Source organism: Agelaius phoeniceus, chromosome 3, assembly GCF_051311805.1.
Source record: "Agelaius phoeniceus isolate bAgePho1 chromosome 3, bAgePho1.hap1, whole genome shotgun sequence".
NCBI lineage: Eukaryota > Metazoa > Chordata > Aves > Passeriformes > Icteridae > Agelaius > Agelaius phoeniceus.
Genome location: NC_135267.1, coordinates 74,563,169 through 74,588,987, shown reverse-complemented (window position 1 = coordinate 74,588,987; position 25,819 = coordinate 74,563,169). Strand labels below are relative to the sequence as shown.

At 36.6% G+C, this 25,819-nt stretch overlaps 1 protein-coding gene across 3 annotated transcripts in view; it reads right to left on the bottom strand.

Annotated features, from left to right (window-relative positions):
• The window catches only part of WDR27 (WD repeat domain 27), a 90,031-nt gene extending 67,838 nt beyond the window's left edge, over window positions 1–22,193 (bottom strand). For 2 of the 3 annotated variants that reach the window (XM_077175620.1, XM_077175622.1), the window contains exons 1-18: window positions 21,830–22,193; window positions 20,827–20,968; window positions 18,510–18,634; window positions 17,931–18,044; window positions 17,149–17,200; window positions 16,589–16,659; window positions 15,608–15,722; window positions 14,159–14,291; window positions 11,065–11,168; window positions 10,553–10,620; window positions 9,520–9,653; window positions 8,063–8,139; window positions 6,477–6,555; window positions 5,883–5,954; window positions 4,640–4,743; window positions 3,424–3,513; window positions 2,380–2,415; window positions 418–539 (exon numbers count right to left, since the gene is read on the bottom strand). In XM_077175620.1, the coding sequence (XP_077031735.1) occupies window positions 418–539; window positions 2,380–2,415; window positions 3,424–3,513; window positions 4,640–4,743; window positions 5,883–5,954; window positions 6,477–6,555; window positions 8,063–8,139; window positions 9,520–9,653; window positions 10,553–10,620; window positions 11,065–11,168; window positions 14,159–14,291; window positions 15,608–15,722; window positions 16,589–16,659; window positions 17,149–17,200; window positions 17,931–18,044; window positions 18,510–18,634; window positions 20,827–20,968; window positions 21,830–22,012 (1,821 nt within the window). In that variant the 5' untranslated portion in view covers window positions 22,013–22,193. The remainder of the gene's footprint in view (window positions 1–417; window positions 540–2,379; window positions 2,416–3,423; window positions 3,514–4,639; window positions 4,744–5,882; window positions 5,955–6,476; window positions 6,556–8,062; window positions 8,140–9,519; window positions 9,654–10,552; window positions 10,621–11,064; window positions 11,169–14,158; window positions 14,292–15,607; window positions 15,723–16,588; window positions 16,660–17,148; window positions 17,201–17,930; window positions 18,045–18,509; window positions 18,635–20,826; window positions 20,969–21,829) is intronic. The other variant, XM_077175621.1, reaches the window with a different exon arrangement.
• Between the last annotated feature and the right edge of the window lie 3,626 nt (window positions 22,194–25,819).

The window sequence follows — 25,819 nt, the reverse complement described above, 5'->3', positions numbered from 1 at the left end:
TCTATTATTCTGAAAAAAGAAGATTTAATTAAATTAGCTGGCAGTATATCTGTAGTCAATTGAATCTAATACAATCTAGCTTCATACTCTGAACTTCTTTTTGAATTTGGGAATGGACTAAAGTCAAGTAAAGCTGAGCCAATGAAAATACTACATACAGACCAGACATTAAAACCAAAACTTCCAGACGTGTCCACTGGGATTTTTTTTTAACAAGGTTGATTTTTTCTGTTCCTAAATTATCATGAGAAAAACCTAATTTGGAGTCAATGGAGATCACCCAGATCATTATATCAGTGGGAGTCACCACTCAGTAGCTCTAGAAATTGGTTCTTTCTACAAAGCTTTTAAAACAGAAGTAGATAAAAGTGCAAAACAGTGTTCTCTGTGTCCAAATGAATGGTAGGTTCCAATTACCAGAATTAGGGCAGGTTCCTTATTGCAGATTGACCAGACCCTTAAAGTTCTGTCTTCTGATGCAGAAACTAACCACTTCCTGTCATGACTCCAGCCAACAGAGTTAACTGCACCATCATGACCTAATAAAAATAATAATGTCTTGCATTAATAAATTTCTCTAGAGTTACTTGTAGTATTTTAATATAATTATGCACAACATTAAAATACATTCTAAGTACAGGTTTCAAATGGTTGGATTAAAACTGGTAACAGTAAACCAGCTATTGAAATTTTCTTCCACCAAAAAACGCAGGAAAATGTCTCTCACTAATGAACAGACAAAGATAATTCCGACTCTAATTTTTCAAAGTTATTGGAAGAGCACTTTCAAGAAATATCCTTGAAATTAAATATAGGCAAAGATTCAGTATTGGAAAAAAAATCTGAGTATTATATTATAATGAAATTTTATATTAAACATAGTCTGGAAACCCCTTAAGACATCAAAAAGGGTTGAAATATTTTGGGGTTTTTTATTAACCTTTTATTACTGAGCTAGCTATTTTTGGCATATAAATAAAATAAGCATGCCACTTCAATGGCTTGTTAAAAACAAGATCAGAAACTTACAAAGAAAGAACTTTAAAAGCCAGAAACAATAGTCAAAAGGTAAAATTATTAATTTGATCCAACATTATGTTGAAGCTGATAAAAAAGATCAAAAAAGAACATGCCAATCAAGTTTTACAGACTTTGATGCATGTTACTGCAATTTGTCAGATGAAGTCTAATGAATTTCATCTAGTCTTAAAACATTCAAAGTTCTTATGCTGCCCTCTTGTGCATATTTTATCTTTACTCAATGAAAGTTTCATATTAAAAAATAGCTTGCTTTAAATTACAGGAAGCTATTAAATATATCGCAGCAATTGAGATATTTCATTTTGTAGACATATGTCTACAAAAATTCTTATAAAAGAGGTACTTTAATTCCCAGTTACCAAACAGCTGTAGAATTTTCACCAGAAAATTGCACAGGCACTGCACAAATACACATATAAGTATTATTCTTATTTTGTTCACAACAGAAAGGTTTATTTAAAGGCTTTCATTTCCTAAAAATATTTGGAAGCCTTGAATAATCTGCATTAAAGAAAAAAAACAACACACAACACCAATCAAACAAACAAACAAAAAAAGAAAACCACAACAGAATACAAAACTCTTCACCAAAGTAGTAAGGAACCTGAGAAACGTTAGGAAAATCTGAGGTTTGGAAAATTGGAAGAGCCACGCAAAAAGCTTAAGAATCTCTGCTCTCCAGGCCCCAGAGTCCCAAAGCACAGTGAAGGAGATGCCAGCTGGCTTGAAAGAGCCCAGTAAAATTCAAAACAGGCATTACTCAGGGCTCCCCAGCACTAGAGCACATTGAGAAGAATAGCAGCTGGTTTTGTAAAGAGACTTATTCAGAAAGGCCATGCTGGCTGTAACTCTATACAGCTGTTCAACATCACCTGCACTTCACTACAGGACACAGACACCTGAAGAGTCACCACTGAAGAAGAATGCAGAACTGCTTAAAACTGTAACTCAACCCTTCAGGGAACAAGGCTGAATAAATCAGGCTAACAGCAAAACTGCTGTTATACCATTCCTCTGATGCTGCCTTATAGAGCCATGACTTTTGATAAGCAGCAATATTCAAATGTTAATGCTGCCTTGAAACTGAAATTTTTTAGCAGAATAGATACAATTTCCATTTCTTGAAAAAAAAAGAAAATTTTACATTGCCATTGATTGCAGCTCTAAGTGACAATAATGCCTCATGGTTATCACATATGACAGTACTAAAACAAGAACATCAAAAGTAGAAAGTAAACAAGTGACTGCATGGTAATCTGAACAACACAGAAAAATGATGTGAATGAAACAAGCAGGCAACTAATGGTTTGTGGTTCCTAATCCCATGCATTACTTTACCTGGGAGTTCAACATTTATGTTGCTTTTGGAAAGAACTACATACATGTTAGAATATGGTTTACATTGCTTTTCAGACTTGTGCATTATTAAAAAAAAAGACATAAATTATTAAAAGCATCAATGAAGGAAGTCAGTGAAAAACTTAAGAACTTCCTATTGTAGAAAAAAGAGACTTTGTCCACAAGGCACATTTTCATCAATTTCCTCACACAAGAAGGATGATATCAGTAATGTTGCCTCCTTAATGTCACCTCTTACACTAAATATAATGAAAATTACTCAAAAAGAAAAACTGTTTCCACAAATCAGTTTTCAGAGTTATTTGCTGAGAAATAATTCTCTAAATTATCTTTAAGATGTCTGGTTTTAATACTTGTTAGGGCCAAATACTAAAAAACATTTATTTTCCATTATGAGATTTCACAGAAAATTCATGCAGCAGGATCGATTTAAAGCCATAACATTTACAGTTATTAAAAATTTAACAGATTGTTCCTGTAGAAATTTAGACATAATCTGGTGTTGAAGACTCATTAAAAAGTATACATGTTTACACATGCATACACTTTTGTAATTTTGGATTTCCTCTTAGGAATAGTCCCTTTTTGTTTAAATGGTTATTCTCTAGAAGTCTGGAGTTGCAAAGCAAACACATCTTTTGCCAAGTCATCACAGTCAATTTTTGGCTAATAAACTATCAGAACACACTGCTACAATATACACATGCATTATTGTTGCAATATATTGCCTTTATTTTTTCCCTTTAATTACTGTAATACATATTATACATCATTATGAAGATTTCAGTATATATCATCATAGATTTCTTCTTACCCCACAAAAAATTGAGAAATGTGAACACCTGGTAGTCACTTTAATTCTAGGACAAATTAAGCAATCAGAGAAATAAATTTTACATCTTGAATCATCAATATTTCCTCTCTCTTGATATCAGGGTGATGTAAGTGGAATCCATGCCATTTTAGATTGAACTCAACCATCAACTCAACTCATATCTTTTATAATATAATTCATAAACTTACCTGAAAAAATACTATGCACATCAATGAGATTGGAATTGAATATCAGCACAGTTTTGTCAGCCTGGCCACAAGCCAGCAGCTCTCCATCCCCTACAAAGAAGAGCATTTAATAATTTACATCTGAAAGCAATAAGAAGCTAATATGCTACTTCTTTTAATCATAAAAATCATGTATGTCACTACAACAAAACAAAACCCAGATATTCATTTAATATGTTTAACACCAACTTTTTATGAACATCACCAATCAGTGTTGCAGAATTTGGTAGGATTTTGTAGGCAAATTCACTTCTGGTCCGGACATATTCTCTAAATAACATAATTTTTTAACTCAAAAAAGTTAAATCTGAATTTTTTGCTTTACTAGGGTTAGTTAAGCCTGTGTGTGCATGCATGGGTGTGGGAGAGACAAAGAGAAAAAGAGAGAAAGATGTTTCTTCCTCAAACTAAAAGAAGATTTATACTTACAACATAATAGCAAAACTTTCTAGGGAACAGAGATGGAATATATTTTAGCAAAGTCACTGATTGCATCTAATTGCTTTTATTTCCCGAGGATTAAAGTTGTTCTTGTCTTCAAAACACTTACAGTTATTTAAGTTTTTAAATACTTTGAAAATATTTTGCCTTGCATGGTGTATATTGACATAATTATATATGTGGTAGAATGCTTGATTGCAAACCTAGGAAGTGCTTTCTGCTTAATCATATTTACATTCGAACAGACTAAACCTATTGCAAGAGTCATTTATCCAAAACAGTTAAGAAAAATCCCTCTCTTTGGGTCACATAGGAGAATTCCTTTTTTAATATTTCAATTTACAATAACTGAATAATATTTATATAAGAAATATGAGTGTTTTGAAACAGAACTTCAGTATTTTATACACCCTAATGAAACTAAGTAAATGTGCAAGAAAATAAATTCCTTAGTGAAAGAACTCTTAAATTTCAAGTAGTAGTGGGAAAGTCAAAGAATAAATTTAAAAGGAAATAAGACATAAAATCAGAAATAGAATCCTGTTGCATATGTAGCAACAGCTTGCATGGTTTTGCAAGATAAAAAATTATGATCAAACAGTATGTGGTATTGCCAGAAACTTTTCTGTGAATTTATCCACACTAAATCTCCAGTCTCTAGAAACTATGTCACACAAACTTTTAATTTCTTTCTTCACACTGACACAACTGCACTTTTTATACAGCCTGTACTTACCAGAATATTGAACAGAAAAAATTGGGGTTGGTTTACAAGTAACAGATATCTCTTTCTCATATTTGATTGGAGGATAACTTTCCAATGGATATTCTTTATTTTTACTTCAAAGAAGGAAAAAAGAAAGAAATTAGTACATCTTCATTTCAGTTATGAAATTAATGTGCTTTGGGAATTATTCTAAACAACTTTATATAAATATTTGCTGGAAAAAAATATGTCAAATCCAATATTGGAGCCAAATTCATTTTAAATTATTATATTTAAACTACTCCTACCAGTAAGAGGTATGAATTCACAAGATCAAGAATTAACAGTGTCCGGCAAAAAAAGAATTTCTTAAGTCACAAAAGTATTTAAAGAATGTCAAGTCTACCTTGTTCACAAAGACCTTGTGAAAAAATGCAATATTAGCTAAAAAAAAGGCAATTTAAATAAAAAACCCACACACAACTTAAAATACTAAGTAGCTTAACCTATATAAAACAGTGCTAAAACAAAGTTGAAATTATCTGAAGTACTCATGTAAAGGCTTCCTATGTGTGCAAGGTTTACAAAAACTTAGTCTTGAGCTATTAAGTGGGTTTCTTAACACTTTAACATCTCTTTTTAAATGAGAAAAATTATGGCATCAATAATTCTTTACTTTCATGTTTGTATTACTTAAAGGAAAAACTATATAAGACTAAAGAGAAAAAATGTGTGCAATATCCCCATTTAACATTCCATACAAATTAACATGAAAATGTCAGCTTTAGAAAAACGTTTGTTCTTTTTGACCAGTGATAAAGATTCCACTGGTCAATTTATACTATTGCACACACTCTGTTTAAATCCATTGGAGTAAGTTTGCATTGACTTCAGGTAACAAGATTTTTAGGGGTGAATGAGGGACATGATCTGAAATCACTTCTCCCTGTGCCACATTCAGTTATTTTTCAGACTAGAACTGCAGCTTAAGAACATGTTAGGACTTAGCTTCCAATCTTATTTAGCACCTGTTCTTCCTACCAACACAAATCTAAGAAAATAGATATGCATATTTTCTTTTATATGAAGCACTCAAGTTTAATTCAGTCTGATAAACCAAATCACTTGCTGCAGGGATAAATTTTTATATCAAATTTACCAAGCCTTAGTTCTAGCGGCAACCCTTAATAAAAAGTTCCAGTGACAGAAGCATTTTTAATTTCTTAAATTTATTTTAATTTGTTCCTCCTTTAACCATCATTAGATGACCTACCATTTACAACTGGTCTTCCACTTTGATACCTCTTTTTTTTTCAGGTTAGTATTTGGAGAAAACATGGCCATTCTACGAGAGAGAAAACATACACTCTTATATGAAATATTAAACCTTGCATGGGAAAAACAGCTATTTTCAAGCAAAAGCAATCCTATTTCCTTCTTATTATTTACATCTGTGGCTAATGTCAATAGATAAGAGAATTTACACTTTGATGACAATATAAATGTCTAATATTCTAATGCCTGAGTTTGGACCTTGATTTCTGTGAGTTATTTGTTGAGTAGCATATTCTGAAAGTCAAAATTCATACAAATAAAGTTCTCAGACAGTACTTTCTGCAAGCTGAAAACACAAGAGTCGAGCCAGATGAAAGAATCAGGATACCAAATATGGATTTCAAAAGGAAGTTGGACAATGGCCAGAAGCTGTGAACATTTTGGTTTACATTATGTTTTTAAAATTATTTTCTTTGATAGCACCATAACTATTTTTCACAGGTGATTAATTTCACAATCATAAGACTACATAGTTATGTGAAATAATATCACACACCAATAAGACAGGGAAAGTAGTAATATTTCTACTGACCGTGGTGCTGCTGTATATCCTGATGACTTAATTTTATTATGGAAAACCAATGGTTTATCCTTCACTGTGTTCTTCACTCCTGTAGGAAAATAATTTAACTTACATTAAAATGTTTTTTAACATTATATTTTTACAGTGAAAATAGATGGTTTTGCACAATATAAATACTTGATGTTTCCTTATGTTACAAAATACATAAATGACCAATCACCCTAAGATAATGATTACTCAGAAAAGGAAAGATATATGAACTGTTACATTGTATAACATTCCTCCTCCAGTTACATGAGTAAGTAGGAACTTTAAACTTTGAAGTAGCAAGAACACTGTTCTGAATTACTTTTTTCACCATTCATTTCAGTTAGAAAATGTGTTCTCTATGTGCCTCTGCTTAGACTTTGTATGCATTAGCTATAATGCATTCACAGCCTATATTTGGACTAAGGAATGGATCTAAAGATCATTAACCAGCTAACTGGTGGATACCTTTAAGTATTTGTGTTCCTACAGGGCTCAGGTCATGGGTAATGTCTGCATGCCCAGTGCTGTACTAGGAAGCCCAGTGGGCACCCCTCAGCTCCAAACTGAATATTTCATATCAGCAGAAACAAACCAAACAAACAAACATTGTAAAGGGGGAAATTTTGTTGATATTCCAAGGGAAAAAACCCAGATGGATTGGGACAATTTACCTATCCTGAGGGTAGAAGTCCCATCAAATGCCACTAACTATCCTTTCTCTTAATGCAGCAATGAGGCACAAAAAAGGCCCTTCCTGAGAAGCTCCCAGTACCACACACCTTAAGAGACCAAAGGATTTCATTACAGCACTTATCTATCTGATCATCAGATGTCAACAAAGGCAGCACAGTTGTCAGTGCTGGGTGTCCAAGGCAGCCTGAAATTCTAGATAAAACTCTGTAGATGCATTCTGAAAACACCATGAAACCTTAGAGATATAACCTTTGATATTCTAACAGGCACAATACATGCAAATGGTAAGGATGAAAACATTTTTTAAAAATATTTTTTTAATTTTATTGTTGCTCACCAAAAAAAGCTACAGGTGCTTCAATGGCAACTGGACATCAGATCTCTTTTTTTAAGCACTAGAATATTGAGTCAAAAATTAACTTCCTAAACATCCTAATAGTATTGGCAAAAGATTATTAAGAACAACAAAATATACCAAAACATCTCTTTGGTATATTACATAACCAAAGTTAAGAAAGAAGTGACAAATTATACAGAAAAATTTACTGCACGCTATAGAAAAAGAATGACTTACAAGAATGTAAACCTTCAACACTCTAACACTTTTAAAATTCAAAGAAAATTCTCAGACAATGGTTTTTGAAAAAATAAAAATACTTAGAACCATAATTTTTAACTACAATTACATATGTACGATATGAAATATTAAAAGAAGTCTAAAATTCTTCCTACTGAAGTAAAAATATAATGCAATATATATTTAAACCAAAAATCAACTTACTGATTGTATTAGGCACAAGCCAGCTGGAAGTCAGCTACTATTTCTAAAAATATAACTTAATTAATTAATTCCAGAGTTGGTTTATACTTACCAAGTGTTTTACTGGAAGGTCCTTTCATGTTCTTCTTTAAACCTTTAGACAATGGAGAATTTGCTAATAAAGTACACCTAAGTTATAAAATGAAGCACAAAAAAATTGATCAATGCAATGAACAAAAATGTCAGATTAGAAAAAGGTGCCAAAACTGTGTGTACATGAGCAATAGCAATGAGATTTTAACAAAAACAAGTTAGGCATAGTGGATCAGCTATCATCTCAGATACTCAGCAGCACAGACAAGCCCTGGCCCTGACTCAATTCACAGACCATTGCTTTTACATGCTGGATCCCAGTTTTGTGAACATTAACTGATGATTTTATTTTAAGCATTGAAATCTGCATTTCAGTGTATATTGTGGAGGTTCTTTCATCTTCAAAATGTCAGCATTTTCTCATAAATCATTTCTAGGGACATAAAGGACAAGAAAGTAACAACCAGCAGGGATTCACCAAGGGGAAGTCATGCTTGATCAGTTGGATAAACTTCTGTGATAAAATGAGTGTCTTGGCAGATGAGGGGAAAGCAGATGAGAACATTGTCTACTTTGACTTCTGTAAAACTTTCCACACTGTCTCCCATAAGAACCTCACAGAGAAGCTGATGAACTGTGGTCTGGATGAACACACACTGAGCTGGATTAAAAACCAGATGAACAACCAAGACCAGACTGTAATGATCAAGATCTAGGTGGAAAGCAGGAACTAGTAGAGTAACCCAGAGGTTACAACTCCATTCCATATGATTTCATGGGTATAATAATTCCATTCAAAATCTGCATTAGTAATCTGGATAATGGAGCAGAGTGACTCTCACCATGTTTGCTGATGACTCAAAGCTGAGAAGAGTGTCTTAAAGAGCAGAAGGTTGTGTTGTCATCCAGGGAGACATTTATTGTCTACATAAATGGGCCAACAGCAACCTTGTGAAGCTAAACAATATGAAAGGCAAAGTTCTGCAGCAGAGGAGGAACGAGCCCATGCAGCAATACAGGCTGTAAAGCAGACTCTAGAGCCAGGCTCTGTGCCCTAAACCCAGCAGCAGGACAGGAGGCAATACATAAAAAATGAAACACAGGAGGTTCTCTCTGAACACTGGGAAACACTTATTTACTGGTGTGATTGAGCACAGGCTGCCCAGAGAGGTTGTGGCATCTCCCTCTGTTGACATATTCTAAAGTTGTTTGGACATTGTGATGGGCAAATGACTCCAAGTGGCTCTGCTTGAGCAGGAATGTTGGACAAGATGACTTGAGAGGTGCCTTCCAAATTCAACCATTCTTTGATTCTGTGATTTCTCCCTCTCAATACAACTAAAGCATGATAAGAAAAAAAAGTAAAATCAAACCACGTCAACAAGCAGCGCTACAGAAAACCATATGACACACTGTAGTGCCAGATAAACAAATTCATCATCCAACTTGGAGAGAAAACATTTAGTAATTCTGTACCTGGCAATAACTGATACACTTTTCTCATTTCCACATGGGAGAAAATCACTGTGCTGAGTTCTCACCAATGCAGCAAGGTTAATTTCCAACACAGCAATCATATCTTCAAACATCGAGGCAATCAAGCATAAAACCTGCAGCAATCACCATAAATTAACACTCCATTTACTCAATAATTTAAGTTCAAAACATAATGCATTTATAGTGAAAAATAAAATCAATTTCTGAAATTTATAAAAATTAATCAAAAATATCCATGGATTTAGTCATGAAGAGCATTAAGTGGTAGAGTGTTTAAAGCTATCCTTCAAGAATATGCCTATGTTGCTTAAATGTGTTTTAACAAACTTACATACATAACAGTGACAGAAATTCCAACACCACCTACACTGGAGACAATTGTGCAGCGAGTAGTGAGAAGTACACATGGAAGAATGACTTCAGCAACATGATGAGAACATGCTAAGAGCTGAATTTAAACAAAATCCTAATCTAAAGCAAAAGACTTCTATGTTAAATATGTAGCCTAGATTGAGCTTACCTCTGTAGGAAAATTGCAATATCAAAAATGGAGTATATAGATAAGAATGCCTTCCATTTTCTTAAAATCACTTTTAGTGGCTTTCAACAGAAATTTTCTCACAACCCAAATTGTTTTGACAGATTATTTGGAAGGATTCAGAAGTAGCACATCCTAACATTTTTTTGAAAAACAAGCTATAACAATATTTTTTTCCTCATAAAAGATTTCCTCTGCTTCTTCAATGATCATTCTTGACATTCAAGGTATACCCTGAACACTGTAACAATTCACCTTTTCCTTATTAATCACTTTAGACTGTATATAACCCGTGAAAGCTTCAAAATAGCAGATTCCATAATGAAGAATCAACCCTCTTCAAAGAAATTATGGTGTAAGTCATATTAAATAACACAAATCTGTGCACTAATCTGTTAGCAAAATGTGTAAATATTTATGGAAAATAACTGTAACTGTTGACATTTATTAAAGCAACATTTACTGTATACTCACCTTTCCATTAGCTGCCTTCCTTGTTAATGCACATGATCTGGCAATCTGAATGCTGAGATCACTGTAATCTTTATCAAGAAGAACAAAGTACTATAAAATAATACCTGCATTTCACAACAAAAAAACTATCTCTATGACACACACAAAAAAATCACTCATACTAATTCGACATGACCCTAACCCATTCTCTTCAGAATATATACTTCTATTTTACCCTCAAATTATAATGGAGTAGAATAACTTGTATTTTACACTTGTATTTAACACTTATGAACTGCAAAATTGAATAAAAATTCATGGCTAGCCACTACAGAGATCTAGCACCAACATTTCTTCTGAGAAAAATCACCAGGGCCAGGAAAACATACAAAACCTATTAGGGAAAAAAACATTTTTAAAAAACATTTGGTTTCTATTGTATTTTGCTATTCCACAACCTAATTCTTACATTATTTATGTCAGATAACAAAAGCAATCTCATTATCATGTAATCATATATCTTTTAAACATACCTCTGTAAGATAAAAGAGCTTCCAATTCTAAGTTTGCCAAATTAATTATTAACAAGCCAGTAGAGGTTCCAATCCAAAAATAGCTAGTATTCTGGGAAGAATATCTATTAAAACAAGGAGAAAAATATCTCTGAGTAGGATGAAGAAGATTTTCTTGCTACCATACAACAAACAAAAATCGGGTTTTTTAATTCTCATTGCACAGTCCCAGTGCAACAATAATAAAGCACACACAGAAAAAATACATTACATCTAAAGCTTTTTTTTCCCAAATCTGTAGCTCAAAGTTTCAAGCAAAATTGGTGAAGTTTTGAAAACTGGAGAGCAGTTTTCACAATCCTTGAGCAGAACACAATCCTTGATTCATGTAAGTGCTTCATGGCACATCCAAAACTGCACAGGAAATACTTTTCTTCAAAACGTTATTGTGGTTTGTAAGAGTTGGGAGATGCTGTAAAAGCATTGTATACACAAAAATTAAATTCATACCAAGAGACAAATCCACTCATAATTTACTTTTAACATTCTTATATGAACACCCAAAACACAGGGAAATTCAATGTATGTTTTTACATAATTAAAGTACAAGAGAAAAAGCAGCACAAACTGAAGGGGAAAAAACCCCAGGCAAGTCTGGAATGTCTGTCTCAGCCTGTGATTAGCGGCAGTACTATTGCAGCTGGGTAATGAAATCCAGCTTCTGCAAGTGCCAGAGAGTAAACCAATGGGTTTGTTAATTTCAGTTACCAGCCTCACAGAAGAAACATATTATCAAGCATAAGATAATTGTAACAAAATAACAGTTGTCATTCTCAAAAAAACCTAAAAATTTTTTGATGCCACAATAAATAAAAATTGGCATCAACATTTTAACAAATTTTCCAAATAGGAGTCAGTAGACTTATTAGTTTGATTTAAAATCAGACCACAAGAGTTGAAGTAAGGATATGGAAAAATATGAAGCTGTAACATTATTCCAAAAAAAAAAAAAAATTAAAGAAAAAAAACCCCAAATGTATACAGTCAAATCTGTTAAGAAGCAGACTGGAATAGACAGTTTCATTTCTGGTTTGTGATACTTTTATATGATATGAATAATTTTATTTGTGGTTTGCATTACTTTCATTGCAGCAGTAACAGACTGATTTAATTTGTAAATTCTTTGAATTATGTAAAAAGTGTCACTACCAAGTTATTATAAACACCATAAAGTGATATATCCAGGAAGCTTAACTCAATCCAACTCTAAAATAATAAAATCCATTGTGATGAGATTGCTCAATGTTAAAAACCTTAGGAAAGTGTGAGATGCCTAATTTTGGACATCAGTGTTCCAAGAATGCTTCATTGTTGCTTTTCATTGCAGGCAGGAAAAGCAGTATATCAGGGATTGCTCAATTGTTCAGACAAATCTGAAGCATCTTCTAAAACCAACACACTCTTTTTAAAAAATAAATAGAATTTTTATAAACACAAACCTCTCAACCCAAAATATAATGGAACTTAATTAATAGTAAGAATTTAATGGCCATGGTTGTTTATAAGCAGAAAAAAACCTTCAGCTGCAATGTGATAGCTGAAAGAACAAATAGACCTTAGATGTACACTGTGTAGCAGTAACAGGTGGGAATGCAAAAGTGATGTTATCTCAATTCAGAAAATTATTTCAAATAATCTATTACTGTGGATCTAATTCAGGTAACCATGTCCCAAAAGGGGATTGAAAAATAAATGAGATTGAGTTTCAGAAATTTCCAAAGGCAAATGTTACAAATGTTACACAATACATGCCTTCTACAAGGTACAAACTATTTTATCTGGAAGTGCAGAGGCAACTTGTTCATGAGTTGTAATTTGCTGTCCAAGGAAGGAACAGGATAGTGGCTGGCACTGGACTATCAGAGTGAAAAACATACTAAAGTCCTGTATATGAAAAGATAGCAATTCAGACTAGAAGCAAAATTGAACAAATCAGTTCCTGGAACAAATTCACAAGGGACATGGTGGATTCTTTATTGCCAGAAAACTTGTCATCTTTAAAGATATGCTGCTGTTCAAATCAAACTTACAGTTGTGACGAAGGCAAAGCTTTGATGCTTTGAGAGTGATATTATACAAGCAGTAAAACAGACTGTAATAATTCATCATCTGACCTTCAAGTGCTGTCACTGCATTAAAATATGGTTGAGATGTGCATCTTAAAAATCACCACTTCCTTCCTCTCAATGGTGGTACTTCTAAATATGCAGGCATCATGAAAATAACAGTGAATAATTACTTAAATTAACATAAAGACAACCAAAATTGTCCAGTACTGCTGGATACTTTTCTTCTTTGTTTATCAAAAGTTATATATCTAACCAGAGTTTAATCAGTTCGACCTGAATAATCCACCACAGAGCAAAGGTTAGGACAAGAGTTTTCTAAAACATGGTGTGGCTGAGAATTTATACAGGTGAAATCATAAAATGCAACACAAACAGGTTGTTATTTGAGACAGATCTTGTGGGAATGCCCTGAACAAATCTCCAAGTGTCTGATAATATGGTTAAACTTCTCTTCAGGAAAGAAATGCAATGTAAGAATTAATTCTACCTGGCTAACCAATTCCATGGGAATGAGAAAAAGCATCATGTTCTGAAACATCTGTCCCTCTGACAGAAGTTTGACTGGAGCAGGTTATGTAGTTCAAAAGTTATTTAAACTTGGAAGACAAACTGACACAGTCACACAGTGGCTGCATGAGATATTTCTTTAGAAAAGCAAACTCAAAATAAATTTGACTTATTAATTACCTTTTAACTCATCCTCCCTGATCAGCTGGTATCAATAGATGTTACAATGGATATTCTCAATGACATTTTTATATAATTATTTTTCAGAATAAAACCCAATTCTAACTTTGTATCAGCTTGTGTACGTTATCTTCCTAAGAGTAGGCCACTAAAACTTGCAGATCACTAAAAACATTATTTGATTTTCCTACTGCATTTTTCAAAAAGTACAAATTGGCAGTGAAAATAATCCAAGAACTAATAGGAACTCCAAGAAATAAATTTGACTCAAATACTAGGTGATATTTTAAAGGACTTACATGCTTTCTTCATTATGGAAACATACAAAAAAGTCACAATGCTCAATTAAGAGGATAGGCAATGATGTTTCCACTGATCCTTCTGGTCTCATGTTGTCTGTTTTGCAAAGCTTGGAATTATTTTGCCCTTCACCTAAGAAAGTCAACAATACCAGCTATCAGAATACTATGAAATAAGGGAAACAGACAGAATTGAAGAGAGAATTTGTAGCAGTTATGAAAAACTAAGACCACACCCAAGAAACTTCTATTTCAAAAGATGGATATTTCCTAAGAGCTGGTTTTCCTTGTTATTACGTGAGGTTTTTTCACATACCTAGAGACAAAAATCCAAAGATCCTACTTATGGACTGAAAAGGATTTTGCAGGTTTTAGGCATTTTCATCTCAAGAAGTGACACTGAAAGCCATATTCCAACAATTCTTAAATATGCTGGGTACCTTTCCACTTAGCCTGAAAATTGTCTTGAGATTAAAGTTACAACATAATCCAAAGGCAAGATGAAAATCCACCTCAGTTCCCTGTTCCCAAGGAGTCTCCAATCCATTCTGCATGCGTAATTCACTCAGGAACTACTAGCACCAAATTCAGCATTAGGTACAGATATTACATCACTCTCTTTCAAACATGAAAGTCAGATCCATAGATTTTAAACAATAAAAAGAAATGGAGCAGTCTTTCTCCTTAGGTTAGGACTTCAGGGTTATGGAAGCTGGACCCCTAGGCAGGTAAGAAAACAACAGTCATTGATCCAGAAAAAGTGCAAGCAAGGTAAACCAGATTTCCCTTTCCCTAGGAAAGCCACAGCAGTGCTGAGGGGACAGGGGTCTGCACCTCACCAGGGAGAGGGTGACCTCCCATTGTACCAAGGCTGTCACCTACTCATGGCCATCCAAGGCACAACAAGGCAACAATCACACCAGTCTGATACCAGGGAATCACCCTGTTGGGGTTACCAGGGCAGCCTATAAAGACTTATATGTACTCCACGTAACACCACTAGAAATATCACAGCCAGAGAAATATCACATTATGAAGGCACTGTTATAGATAAAAAAAAAGGAAAAAAAATAGAACCAAAGCAACTTCAAAGGTAACTGAGAAATAGTACTGCATTTTGACAAGGGATTAATTTTTAGGTATTGGTTCTGTTCTCACTGAGGCCTTGGACAATGAATTCAATCAAAACAAATACTTAATACTGCACATGATGTAATGTTTCATGAACAAATGCACTGGCCAAGAATTTATTACATGCATACATGCAAATTTCCTTCCAGATATACCAATACCCAACTACATATCAGCTTCAGTAAGAATTCCATGTCACAGTCTAAGACTCATAAGTCTACCACTTACAATAAATTATCATGGTAAAAAAAGCACACACTCAGCAGCCAGTAACAACTAGACTATACCATAAAGAGCATTCTAGGAGCATTGTGCTACCTATCTCTTGGCCAGATTTCCACACTTTATTACAGAATTTCTCTTGCTCTTTCTTTAAGTCGATATGTGCTACACAACGGTAATTATGATCACTGATTAAACTGAAGATCCAAAGCTGCAAGAAAAAGAAAAAGCAATTGCAATAAAGATAAAGCTTACATGAATACAAACTAAAGATCCAGTATTTAAAACCATAGATGTAATTAGTGAACTTTTGTATATGGCATCTCACCTTGGACAAGAACTCCAATTATATGTATCCCTAAGACTCTTAAAGATAATCAAAGCAGCAATGATCAGTTTGAGCTGTACATCTAATTCCCACATGTTTATGTGTTTTGAAAAAAAGCTCCTTATAGAATATTTCTCACAATTAAAAATCACAGGTAACATGGATGCAATTTCTCATTGGGTCACGTGGGTCATGAATTTCATTTACACATTTCTTGGTTTAGACACTGCTACAGGTAAAGCTTTAATTTTCTTCAGAATTACTGAACAGTAACACTGAAGAAAAACATCTGGAAATTTTCATGTAAATATATTCTTACCATTAAAGAAGTGGTGAAATGGATATTCACATTTATCACATTTTTATTAGAATTCTCACATGCTGAAATCAGAGCCTCTTCCATTTAATTGTCATGCATTTCTTTTTTTTGGCCAAAATAGGAGAATCCTATTTTTCACTTTTTTTCTTTTAAAACAGTTATATTTATAGCCTCTCAGAGTGCTCTTCTTATATAATCGCTGATTGTGCTCTTACAAGTTTTCCTGGTTTTCAGGAAAAAGTTTATGTGTTGTAATAGAGGTCTTATTTACCTTTTGTGGTTTACACTAAAAGCACTGAATTATGCTTACTAAAATAAGTCTTTTAACAATTCAAAAAACTTAGGCAGCTTGTGAACCTTTTTTATAGACAGAAGCATCAATAATAGTTGATTCTTGACATAGAGACTGAGTTTAATGAACAATTCTTACCTGTCCCTCAGCACATCCAGTGATAATCTGTTTGTTTTCTTCATCAATTAGCAGACTTAGCAGAGGAAATGCTGCTCAAAAAAGAAAGAAAAGCATTTATAGAGTAAACACAAATCAGATATTTAATTAAAATACATCATTCAAAATTGAATCTTCTTATTTATAAAGACAGGGAGAAAAAGCCCTTACTGCAGTTCTCATGGTTGCACAGAGCTTTGTGTGCCTCAGCCTTTGTGCTGCTGAGGGCTTGGTGTTGGCAGGTCTCTGGACTGCCCATCATCTAAGCTGCTATTGCAGTGGTTTCCTGCACCCTGTCACCCAAGCTGCTGTGGCATGGTTTGCAGAATTATGAAAGTACACTAAAACTATCCATTGGGAAGTAGACATTAAAGGAAAAACTATTTACTGTTGGCTTTAAAGGATAGTATGTTTACTGTTACCTTGTCTACAGGAATTATTTTCACTAAATCAACCCAAAACTTCTATAATAATCATAGATTATTATTTAGAGATAGGAGGTTTTTACTATGCAAAAATACATTTAAAAATAGAAAAATTACCTGTTATTATTCCTGACTGATATATTAACTGGCTGGTAGAATAGTCCCACACCTTTAGATTAAAAAAATTAAAAAGATATAAAGATAGGTATCTACTCAGATATCTACTGAAAACACAACTTTTAACAGCCATCATATGGTGAAAACAGAAAAATGGAGGCATTCGAAGTGATGTTCTTAGGAAAGAATTTTTTTTTCAGCACCTGTTTCCATTTATGAAGGGTTTTCTCCAACTGATAATCATCCCTGATGAGAAAGGGCAAACTCACATGATATGGATACACAAAGTATCAATTTTTCTTAGGTTGATCTCTCAGTGATTTTAGTCAATTTACGAAAAGGCATACATGAAAAAGAAAAGAGGAGAGAGGTGCATTGCGTACAGTAAGCCAGTCCAATAATCCCAAAAAGGAAAATTCAAATTTATATCATCAGAATCAAAGGGAAATGTTTTCCTTCAGCTCAGCATACCTGAAACATTTCAGTTACAGCCAAGCTAATAAAAATATTTTATTTCTATTTGCCAGATGATAATAATCACTGAAGTTAATACTTCAATGTGTTAAGTTTTGAATATACAAAACCTGCACTGCTCTTTTAAAAAAGAGTAATTAATTTTTGTTATAATTTCCCAAGCAATTCAAAGAATAATGTCCTTATCTCCATAAAGTCAAATATATTTTTACTTAATCTTCAGTGCATATTAAAAGGGGAATAAAGAAGAATACTTCACATATTCACTAAGTTATTCTTTTTAAATTTCATTTCTACAATTTCCTTGCCTTAAAGGTTCTGTCTTCTGACACTGATATGAGCATACTTTTCTTCCATGTGCAAAATTCAGCAGCAGTCACCGGAGCCAGGTGTCCATCCAATTCGGCTAGTACAGCCTCATTCTGTGATTAATCAAGTCAAAAATAAAAACAGAATGGACTTCAACATAAAATTGGCAATTAAGTGTTTTGATAATTAATAACTCTTGCAAAGCATTGTCAGATTTGTTTTCAAAATACAATTCAGTAAGATTTCTATTATTGAAACTGAATCCCTGTGTACCACCCTGCTGGCAAAGCCACTGCACATTACTTTTGCTTCTTCAGAGTGATTGATATAGGAACAGTTTTTCAGATGACCTAAGAATATTTTCTACTTTTAAGTTATTGAGATACTGTTTCATTTCAACTCTTTAAACATAGCCTTCTATCTGATATATGATGCATTATCAAGTGCCAGTTCCTACTTATTTTATGACACAAAATGAATGCTTTTGCTTAATTTTACTAACATTTCTGTATCGTGATTTTATTTGAAAGTGAATAAGTAAAAGAAATACCAGTACCATACAAAGAACACTATCTCACCTTTGCACTTAACATGTAGATCTGATTTCCAGCACATACTGCCACTTGTTGATCATCTGGACTAAATCTTATATGAAGCACCATTCCCAAAAGAGTTCCTATAACAATTCCTCGAGGTGTAAACCCTGCAGCAATTGTATTGTTAATGAGACTCAATGAAATATAAAAATTTGGTGCAGTGATTCTAGGAAAATTTGCATAGCAGTTACCATCCACAGAGCTGTCCCAGTTTCTGTCAGGAATATGTACAGAGAAACACACTGTTTACATACACCAGGGTACTGGGGAAAAAAGCAGAGAACTATGGACCACCAGAATTCCTCCATCTGCCCTGTTCCCTAGACATGATCTGTCACTCCTTATGATATTAATCATTCCCATCAAATCATGCTTTCTTGCTTCTATGGAAGATTGCAACGGAAAGGATTTTTGGAGTAGGGTGATGTGCCCATGGAACCCACTAGTGCCACATTCATTTTGGAGGTAAGAAATCCTAACTGAAGCCCAGCAAACCACGGTTTTGAAAAATACTTCTTCTGGGAGAGTATGCCAGTCACTCAGCCAAAAAGTAAAGAGGATTTTCCTTCTCTGCTTTTAATTTTTCTGTGGGAAAAGGCTGAAAGAGAAAGTACACCACTAAATATCATTACAGAGTCAGATAAGACTAGATCTGAGAACAGGTCATATTTCTATCCTGTCTTCATGATTTCATTATGGTCACCTCACTGGTTCAAGCAGATTGGTTTCTGCTGATCCCTACTTTATAATGCTGCCTTTAATGATGTGAGGATAGTTTGGATATGTCATAAAATTTTAGGATTTCACAGTGAACAAATCCTCTAGAATACAAGCACAACTACAGGTGTCCTTTCAGGCATTCATATTAGATGCTGTGGAGTCTTTTTACAATTGAGTAACAGGTCAAGGTCACACAAAGAATTCCTTAACTACTTTGACCCAGTTTATAAGAAATAATATAAGAAAACGTGCCAAGAATGTGCAGAGGACAGTCTGTGGAGACAAATTAAATTAAAAAATTAAAAAATCAAGCAGCAGACAATCTGGATGCCAAGTATCAAAACTACACGCACTCTTTATCTCTCTGCTACTTTCTATTCCTATCTTCCAGTTTTATTTCCTCCAAATTCATAGTCCCATTTTATTCCCAGTTCCTGAAGTACCCTTTGATTGTCTGTATTACTCTCACATGGATTAAAATTGACCTTTATTTATAAAAAGCACTGATATTGTTAACATGAGCTCAACATTAGTTTTCAAAATTGCAAATTCAAAATGGAGCAGAGTACAAGAGAACTCCCTTACATTAAGCCATTGGCAAATCTCTAATTACAGGCAACAAGCCAGAAACTTTTAATAGTGTGTGACATTGCCATGCAACTTTAAAAACTTTAAATATTGTCACCAAAGGGGGACAGATTGCCACTGGAAATCCAGTGAATCATGACTCTGCAGATCTTTCTTTTTTTTTTTTTTTTTTTTTTTTTTCCTTTTTCTTTCATTATTCTCCTACTTTGCAATGAATTTGAGCTTGCAAAGAGGTTAGCCCTGCTCCCTACAATCTAATGCCATTGCTCCAAACCAAGATGGTGGTCAGGACACTAAAATTCCTATTTTCTGTGTGCTATGTCACCACAATGCTCTTCCACTCATGCACTCTTCTCCCAGATCAGACACTTGCATTGGTCTCTCTCACGCACACACACGAAAACAATGTTCCAGAGACAGAAGGAGAGGCAAAGCAGGATACAAAACACCAGTTCCACAAGTATTCCAGAAAAGGAAGTACTTTGGCATTGCATGTTTAATTATGCAGTACTGCTATGATTATTTTTCTTCTGTCCATTGTATTCCACAGTGGCAGAGCGTCAGTGCCTCTGCAGTGTTTCTCTGCTCGCCCCGAGGCGAACAGCACAGCACCTCGGCCAGCTCCGGACCCAGCTCAGCATCGCCGCGGGGCCGCCGCCGCCCGGGGCCGGTGGCTGTGACAGTGACAGGACGGGCTGTGCTGCCGGCCTGGTTCAACTCGGCATTGCCGAAGAAGAGCAGGAGAGAAGCACAGCACTAATATGGCTGTTCCTGCTGCTGAATCTGAGTGACTGAGGCGTGCTTCTCAGAAATAAAGCAATCTCGTTAGAGAAGGAGCAGTGGGAGAAAAGGAAGCGTTGGGGTGGCCTTCCAAGGTTATTGCTGCTCAGAAACTGGCAGGACACTGAGTGATTGGTGGTGAATGGCTGCCTTTGCATCACTTCTTTGTTTATATAGATGACACACATATATTATATAAACAATACTCTACCTTCTTCCACTTTCTGTGTACATTCATCAAGATTCCACACTATCACACGTTCATGAGAGGCAGAGCAGACAAGGAGTGGATTGATGTTATTTCCAAATGACAATGCAGAAATTGAGTAATGATGCCCTGACAAATATAATGGCTGACAAATGTAGATAAAGAAAAGTTAAATTAATAACTTCAAACAAAGATTATGAATCATATAAAAATACAAATGGAACAATAATTAATTATTATTTGCAGCTTCAAAATCACCTAAACTACAATGTAGCTGTACTGGTTTGGCTGGGATGGAGTTAACTTATTTCCATAGCAGCTTGCATGGCACAATGCTTTGGATTTTGTGACAGAAACAGTGATGATAACAGGGTAATGTTTTGGCTGTCGCCAAATGCTGTTTGCACAGCACTGAGGCCTTCTCTTTTTCCCCACATTTTCTCAGTTTCCACATCCCAATAATAAACTGAAGATGCATAAGAGGTCAGGAGGGGACACAGCTGAAACAAATATTTCAGTTTGCTGAACTGGCAAGGGGATAGTCTCTACCATATGATGTTATGCTCAGCAATAGAACTGGGCTATTGCATGCAAGAAGGTGTTGAGGGCCTGGGACATTGACTCTAAGGTGGCTGTTGCTCAAAGCCTGTGCTGGGCTTAGTCTGGTTGTAGGGGGTGCCTTGGTATAGCTTTTTTCTCTCTTTCCCCTTCACTCATTAAACTACCTTTGAATCTACATGTGACTTCTCACTTCTTCCCATCCTATGCTCTCTCCTACTCTGCTGGGAAGGAGTCAGCAGGAGCCTGGGTACTGGTTTAGCTGCCAGCCAGGGCCAACCCACCACAACAGCTTATTTTATTCTTATCACAATAAAAAAAGTTCATAAAAATGCTAGTAGCCTTCCAGCATTGAAGTGAAACCTGACACTTCTACATTACCCTCAAGTATTTTATTTATAAATTAGTTTAAAGTAGCAGCCTACCAAGGGGTCTATTCTAGCTTTACCTGAGCAGTGGCTGTGTTCCAGACGCACAACCCATTGCGACTCACGGGGAAAGCGCAGTGATGGTGACTGCACGCCAGCTGAAAGAGCGGCTCTGGCAGTTTGCCTTTAAACAAGTGCTTTTCGCAGACAACGTCAGGATCGCGGCTTCCTCCAGAGGCGCAGCCGGCCCCGGCGCCCTCCATCCTGCGGCTGCGAACGGCCCCGCGGCGGAGCCGGATCACCGGGGCCGCCTTCCCCCGCCGGCTGCGTCCTGATCCCGGGGACCCACGGCTCACGGCCCCGCTCGGGGTTCCCTCCCGCTGGGAGGCGGAGAGCCCCGGCCCCTGTCCCGGCCCCGGCCCCGGCCCCGGCCCCGGCCCCGGCCCCGGCCCCTGCCCCTGTCCCGGCCCGGGCCCCGGCCCCGGCGCGCCCGGCCCGGCCCGGCCCGTAACCAGGGCAGCGCCGCCGCTGACGGGAGGCCGGGCGGGACAGCCCTCGGTCGCCCGCAGAGCGCGGCGGACCCGCGGCGGCAGCCGCTGTCCCCTCACCGGGGCAACCGGCCCCGGGGCTGCTTTCTGGCTCTTCATAGCGATGTCCAGGGCTGCACAGAAAGCAGCATGGCCAGAAGGTCCAGGAGTGTCCCACCCGTGTCCCACTCGTGGGATGCCAGCTGTAGCACTGCGCCCAGCGCTGGGGATCCCAGCACAACACGGACATTGGAGCGGGACCTTAAGGAAGAGGTGAACATCTCTCCTGTAAAGACAAGAAGAGATATTTGGGTTCTTCACAGAATCACAGGGTCAGAATGGGTCAGATTGGAAGAGACCATGGTGCATCATCTGGGTCAATTTCCCTGCTCAAGCAGAGACATTCTAAAGCACATGGCACAGGAATGCATAGAGACAATTGTTGAATATCTCCACATTCATATCTTGAGAGAGATTCCACAACCTCTCTGGGCAATCTGTTCCAGCGGAGGTCACTTGCACGGTTTTTCCTCATAGTCAGGTGGAACTTTCAGCCTGGAAAAGAGAAGGCTCTAGGGGCACCTTACAGTACCCTGTGAATATATAAAGTGACCATATAAGAAAGACAGAGACAAACATTTTACCAAGATCTGTAATGTCAGGATAAGGGGCAAAAACATTAAACTAAGAGGGGGTTGATTTGGATTGGACAGAGGGGGCATATTTTTTACAATGCAGGTGGTGAGGCACCAAGAAAAACAAACCTATTTTCCCCAAGTTTGTGGATGATGCCAATTTGGAGGGAGCAGGCAGAAACAAGCTGACAAGAATTTCGTGGAGTCCAACAAGAGTAAGTGAAATCCCATGTCTGGCACAGAGTAACTCCATGCAAGATGAAATGCTGAAGGATGAAGGGGCTCTCCAGAAAAGGATCCAGACATCCTGCTGGACAAGCTGTATATGAGCCCCCACGGCGCCCTTGCAGCAGAGGCAGCCAACTGCATCCTGGGCTGTGTTAGTAATAGAGAGTAGCCAGCAAGTTGTGGGAGTGATCCTTCCCCTCTATTTGGCCATGCCTGCAGTGCTGTGTACAGTTTTGGGGGTTTTGTTACAAGAAAGATCCTGACATACTGGAGCAATCCTAGTATAGAGCAAGAAAAATGGTCAGGGAGCTGGAGAAAATGCTGTACACAGAGAGGCTGAGAGAGCTGGGTCTCTTCAGCCTGGAGAAGAGACAGCTGAGACTTTATTGTTGCCCACAACTACAAAATTGGAGGGTACAGGAAAGACAGACTTTTCTCAGAGGCACTCAGTGATAAACTGGATCCTGGGAAAACCCAATTAGAGTCATACCAAATCAGTATTTAATTTCTTAAAATACCATGACAGTGGTTAAATATCAGAACAAGTTTCTGAAGAGAGGTTGTGGATCTCCATATCTGGTGTTGTCCAGGAGTCAAATGGACATGACCCTGAGCAACTCAGTTTAATTAGAACTATTTTGAACAGGAAGGTGGACAAGAGGAGTCCAGAAGTCCCTTTCAACCTGAGTTAAGATTTTATGACCAAGTTTTTCATCAGCATCAACTTAAACCATTTCAATTTATGAACCATTTCAACTTAAACCATATCAACCTCAGCTTCTTTTCAAACAGATACTTTCTATAGGGATGTCTTAATTGTGTCTGTCTGTAATTAACACTACAAGTATTTTTGCCCTATATAAGCATCTGATATATATTATCACTGACAACATAGTCCCCCTGTGCTTGTTAGTTTTGCCTGGAGAAAGTACCAGTCCAAATTCTCTTTAGTGTGTGCATGTGAATTTGGATAAGGCCACTGTATTGAGAACCAGCTACACAGAGGCAACTCAGTGCACTGCACATGACACTGTTTTTCTGAACTGTAACTCGTGGCTGGGAATATTAGAGAAAATTTTATTGTTATTATGCTGGTGACAATTTTCACAAGCAATACAGTCATGAATGTGTTATGACAGTTTAGTCATTGGTAAAGAAAAATAAATGCTGACACAGCAAAAAGGGTGCTGTTCTGACACGCAAACAACCCCTGGGAATCTTAAAGAACTTGTTCTGAAACATGTTGTGTCTCTGCAACTGCTTCTAGGCAGTTAAGTACTCTTTTTTACAATTTTCACTTGACTTTATTTTCACCTTTCAATGTTTGTACCTATGATACTTTCAACAATCTACTATCCATAACAACTAGTAGCAATCCAAAGAAGTATCAGAGATCTTGGACTGGTTTCTTGACTGATCATTATTGACATGTAAATGTGCAGGAAGAATTTTATACCTCACCACACCCCCATGAAACACCTCTGACAATTATTTTTTATTTTTGTTTCTTTGGCTCCACATGTTCCCACACCTTGGGTACCCACTTATCTCAAATCACAGAACCAATCCAGCCTTTCATGATACAGTATATACTAAATATATATATATATATACAAGGGACAGTGACTCCAGCACCTCCCTGGGGAGCCCATTCCAGTGTCTAATCACCCCTTCTGTGAAGAATTTTTCCTGGTGTCCAACCTATACCTCCCATGGCAAACCTTGCGGCACTAGCTCTTGTCTGGCTGTTTGTTGCCTTGGAGAAAAGACCAACCCCAACCTGGCTACAGCCTCCTTCCACATGGTTGTAGACAGTAATAAGGTCTCCCCTGAGCCTCCTCCAGGATAAACAGTGCCAGCTCCCCCAGCTGCTCCCTATAGGACAAGTATTCCAGATCCTTCACCAGCTCCATTTCCCTTCTCTGGTCTCACTCCAGCACCTTCAGTGAAATTGACATCTATGTGGAAAATTAAAGACTGCTGGAAATAACAGTTCCTTATCATATCATGCTTTTGTGTCCAATAGTATATTTGTAGTGGTCTCAATAGTCAATCAGAAGAAGAACTTTAAAAATGAGGTCTAGCAACTATAATATTTTAATGTTTTAAGCAGAATAAAAGTCTTTATACAAACAAAACTGATTTCAAAAAAGCTAAAATTTATCAGAACGTGCATTTGGCAGTCTTATGCAGCCAGTTTGTTTGAGCTAGGAATGAAGAGAACAAGTTACATGGGTGTATGAAATTAGAGGGCTTTGAAGATAGAACATTAGCTCAGTTAGCACAGGGCCTTGGGGTACATACACAGGCTCTCTTGAATCTCTCAGTACACAAGGCACTCCATGTAGATTTTTGGTTTTTTCAAACTTTCGCTCTTGCTTACGATTTTAAGCAGCTCAGCCACGTCAAGGTAACTGTCGAAATCAATGGGTATTCAATAACGGTGTGTGGTATATTTTCTCTCTGTCATACTGCTTTTCTGTTCTGTGATCTTAGGTCAGGTTTATGCCGACAGTCAAATAAGCTGTCACTGACCCACGGAGGGACACCTATCCTCCAAATTCCAGTCTCAGCGCAGCTGAAGGACGCCTCTTCTAATGTCAGGCTTTCGTGGCGAAAAGCGCTTCCCACGGCGTACCAAGCTCTCCCCGTTCCGGCCTCGGTGCCTCCCCGCCCTCCC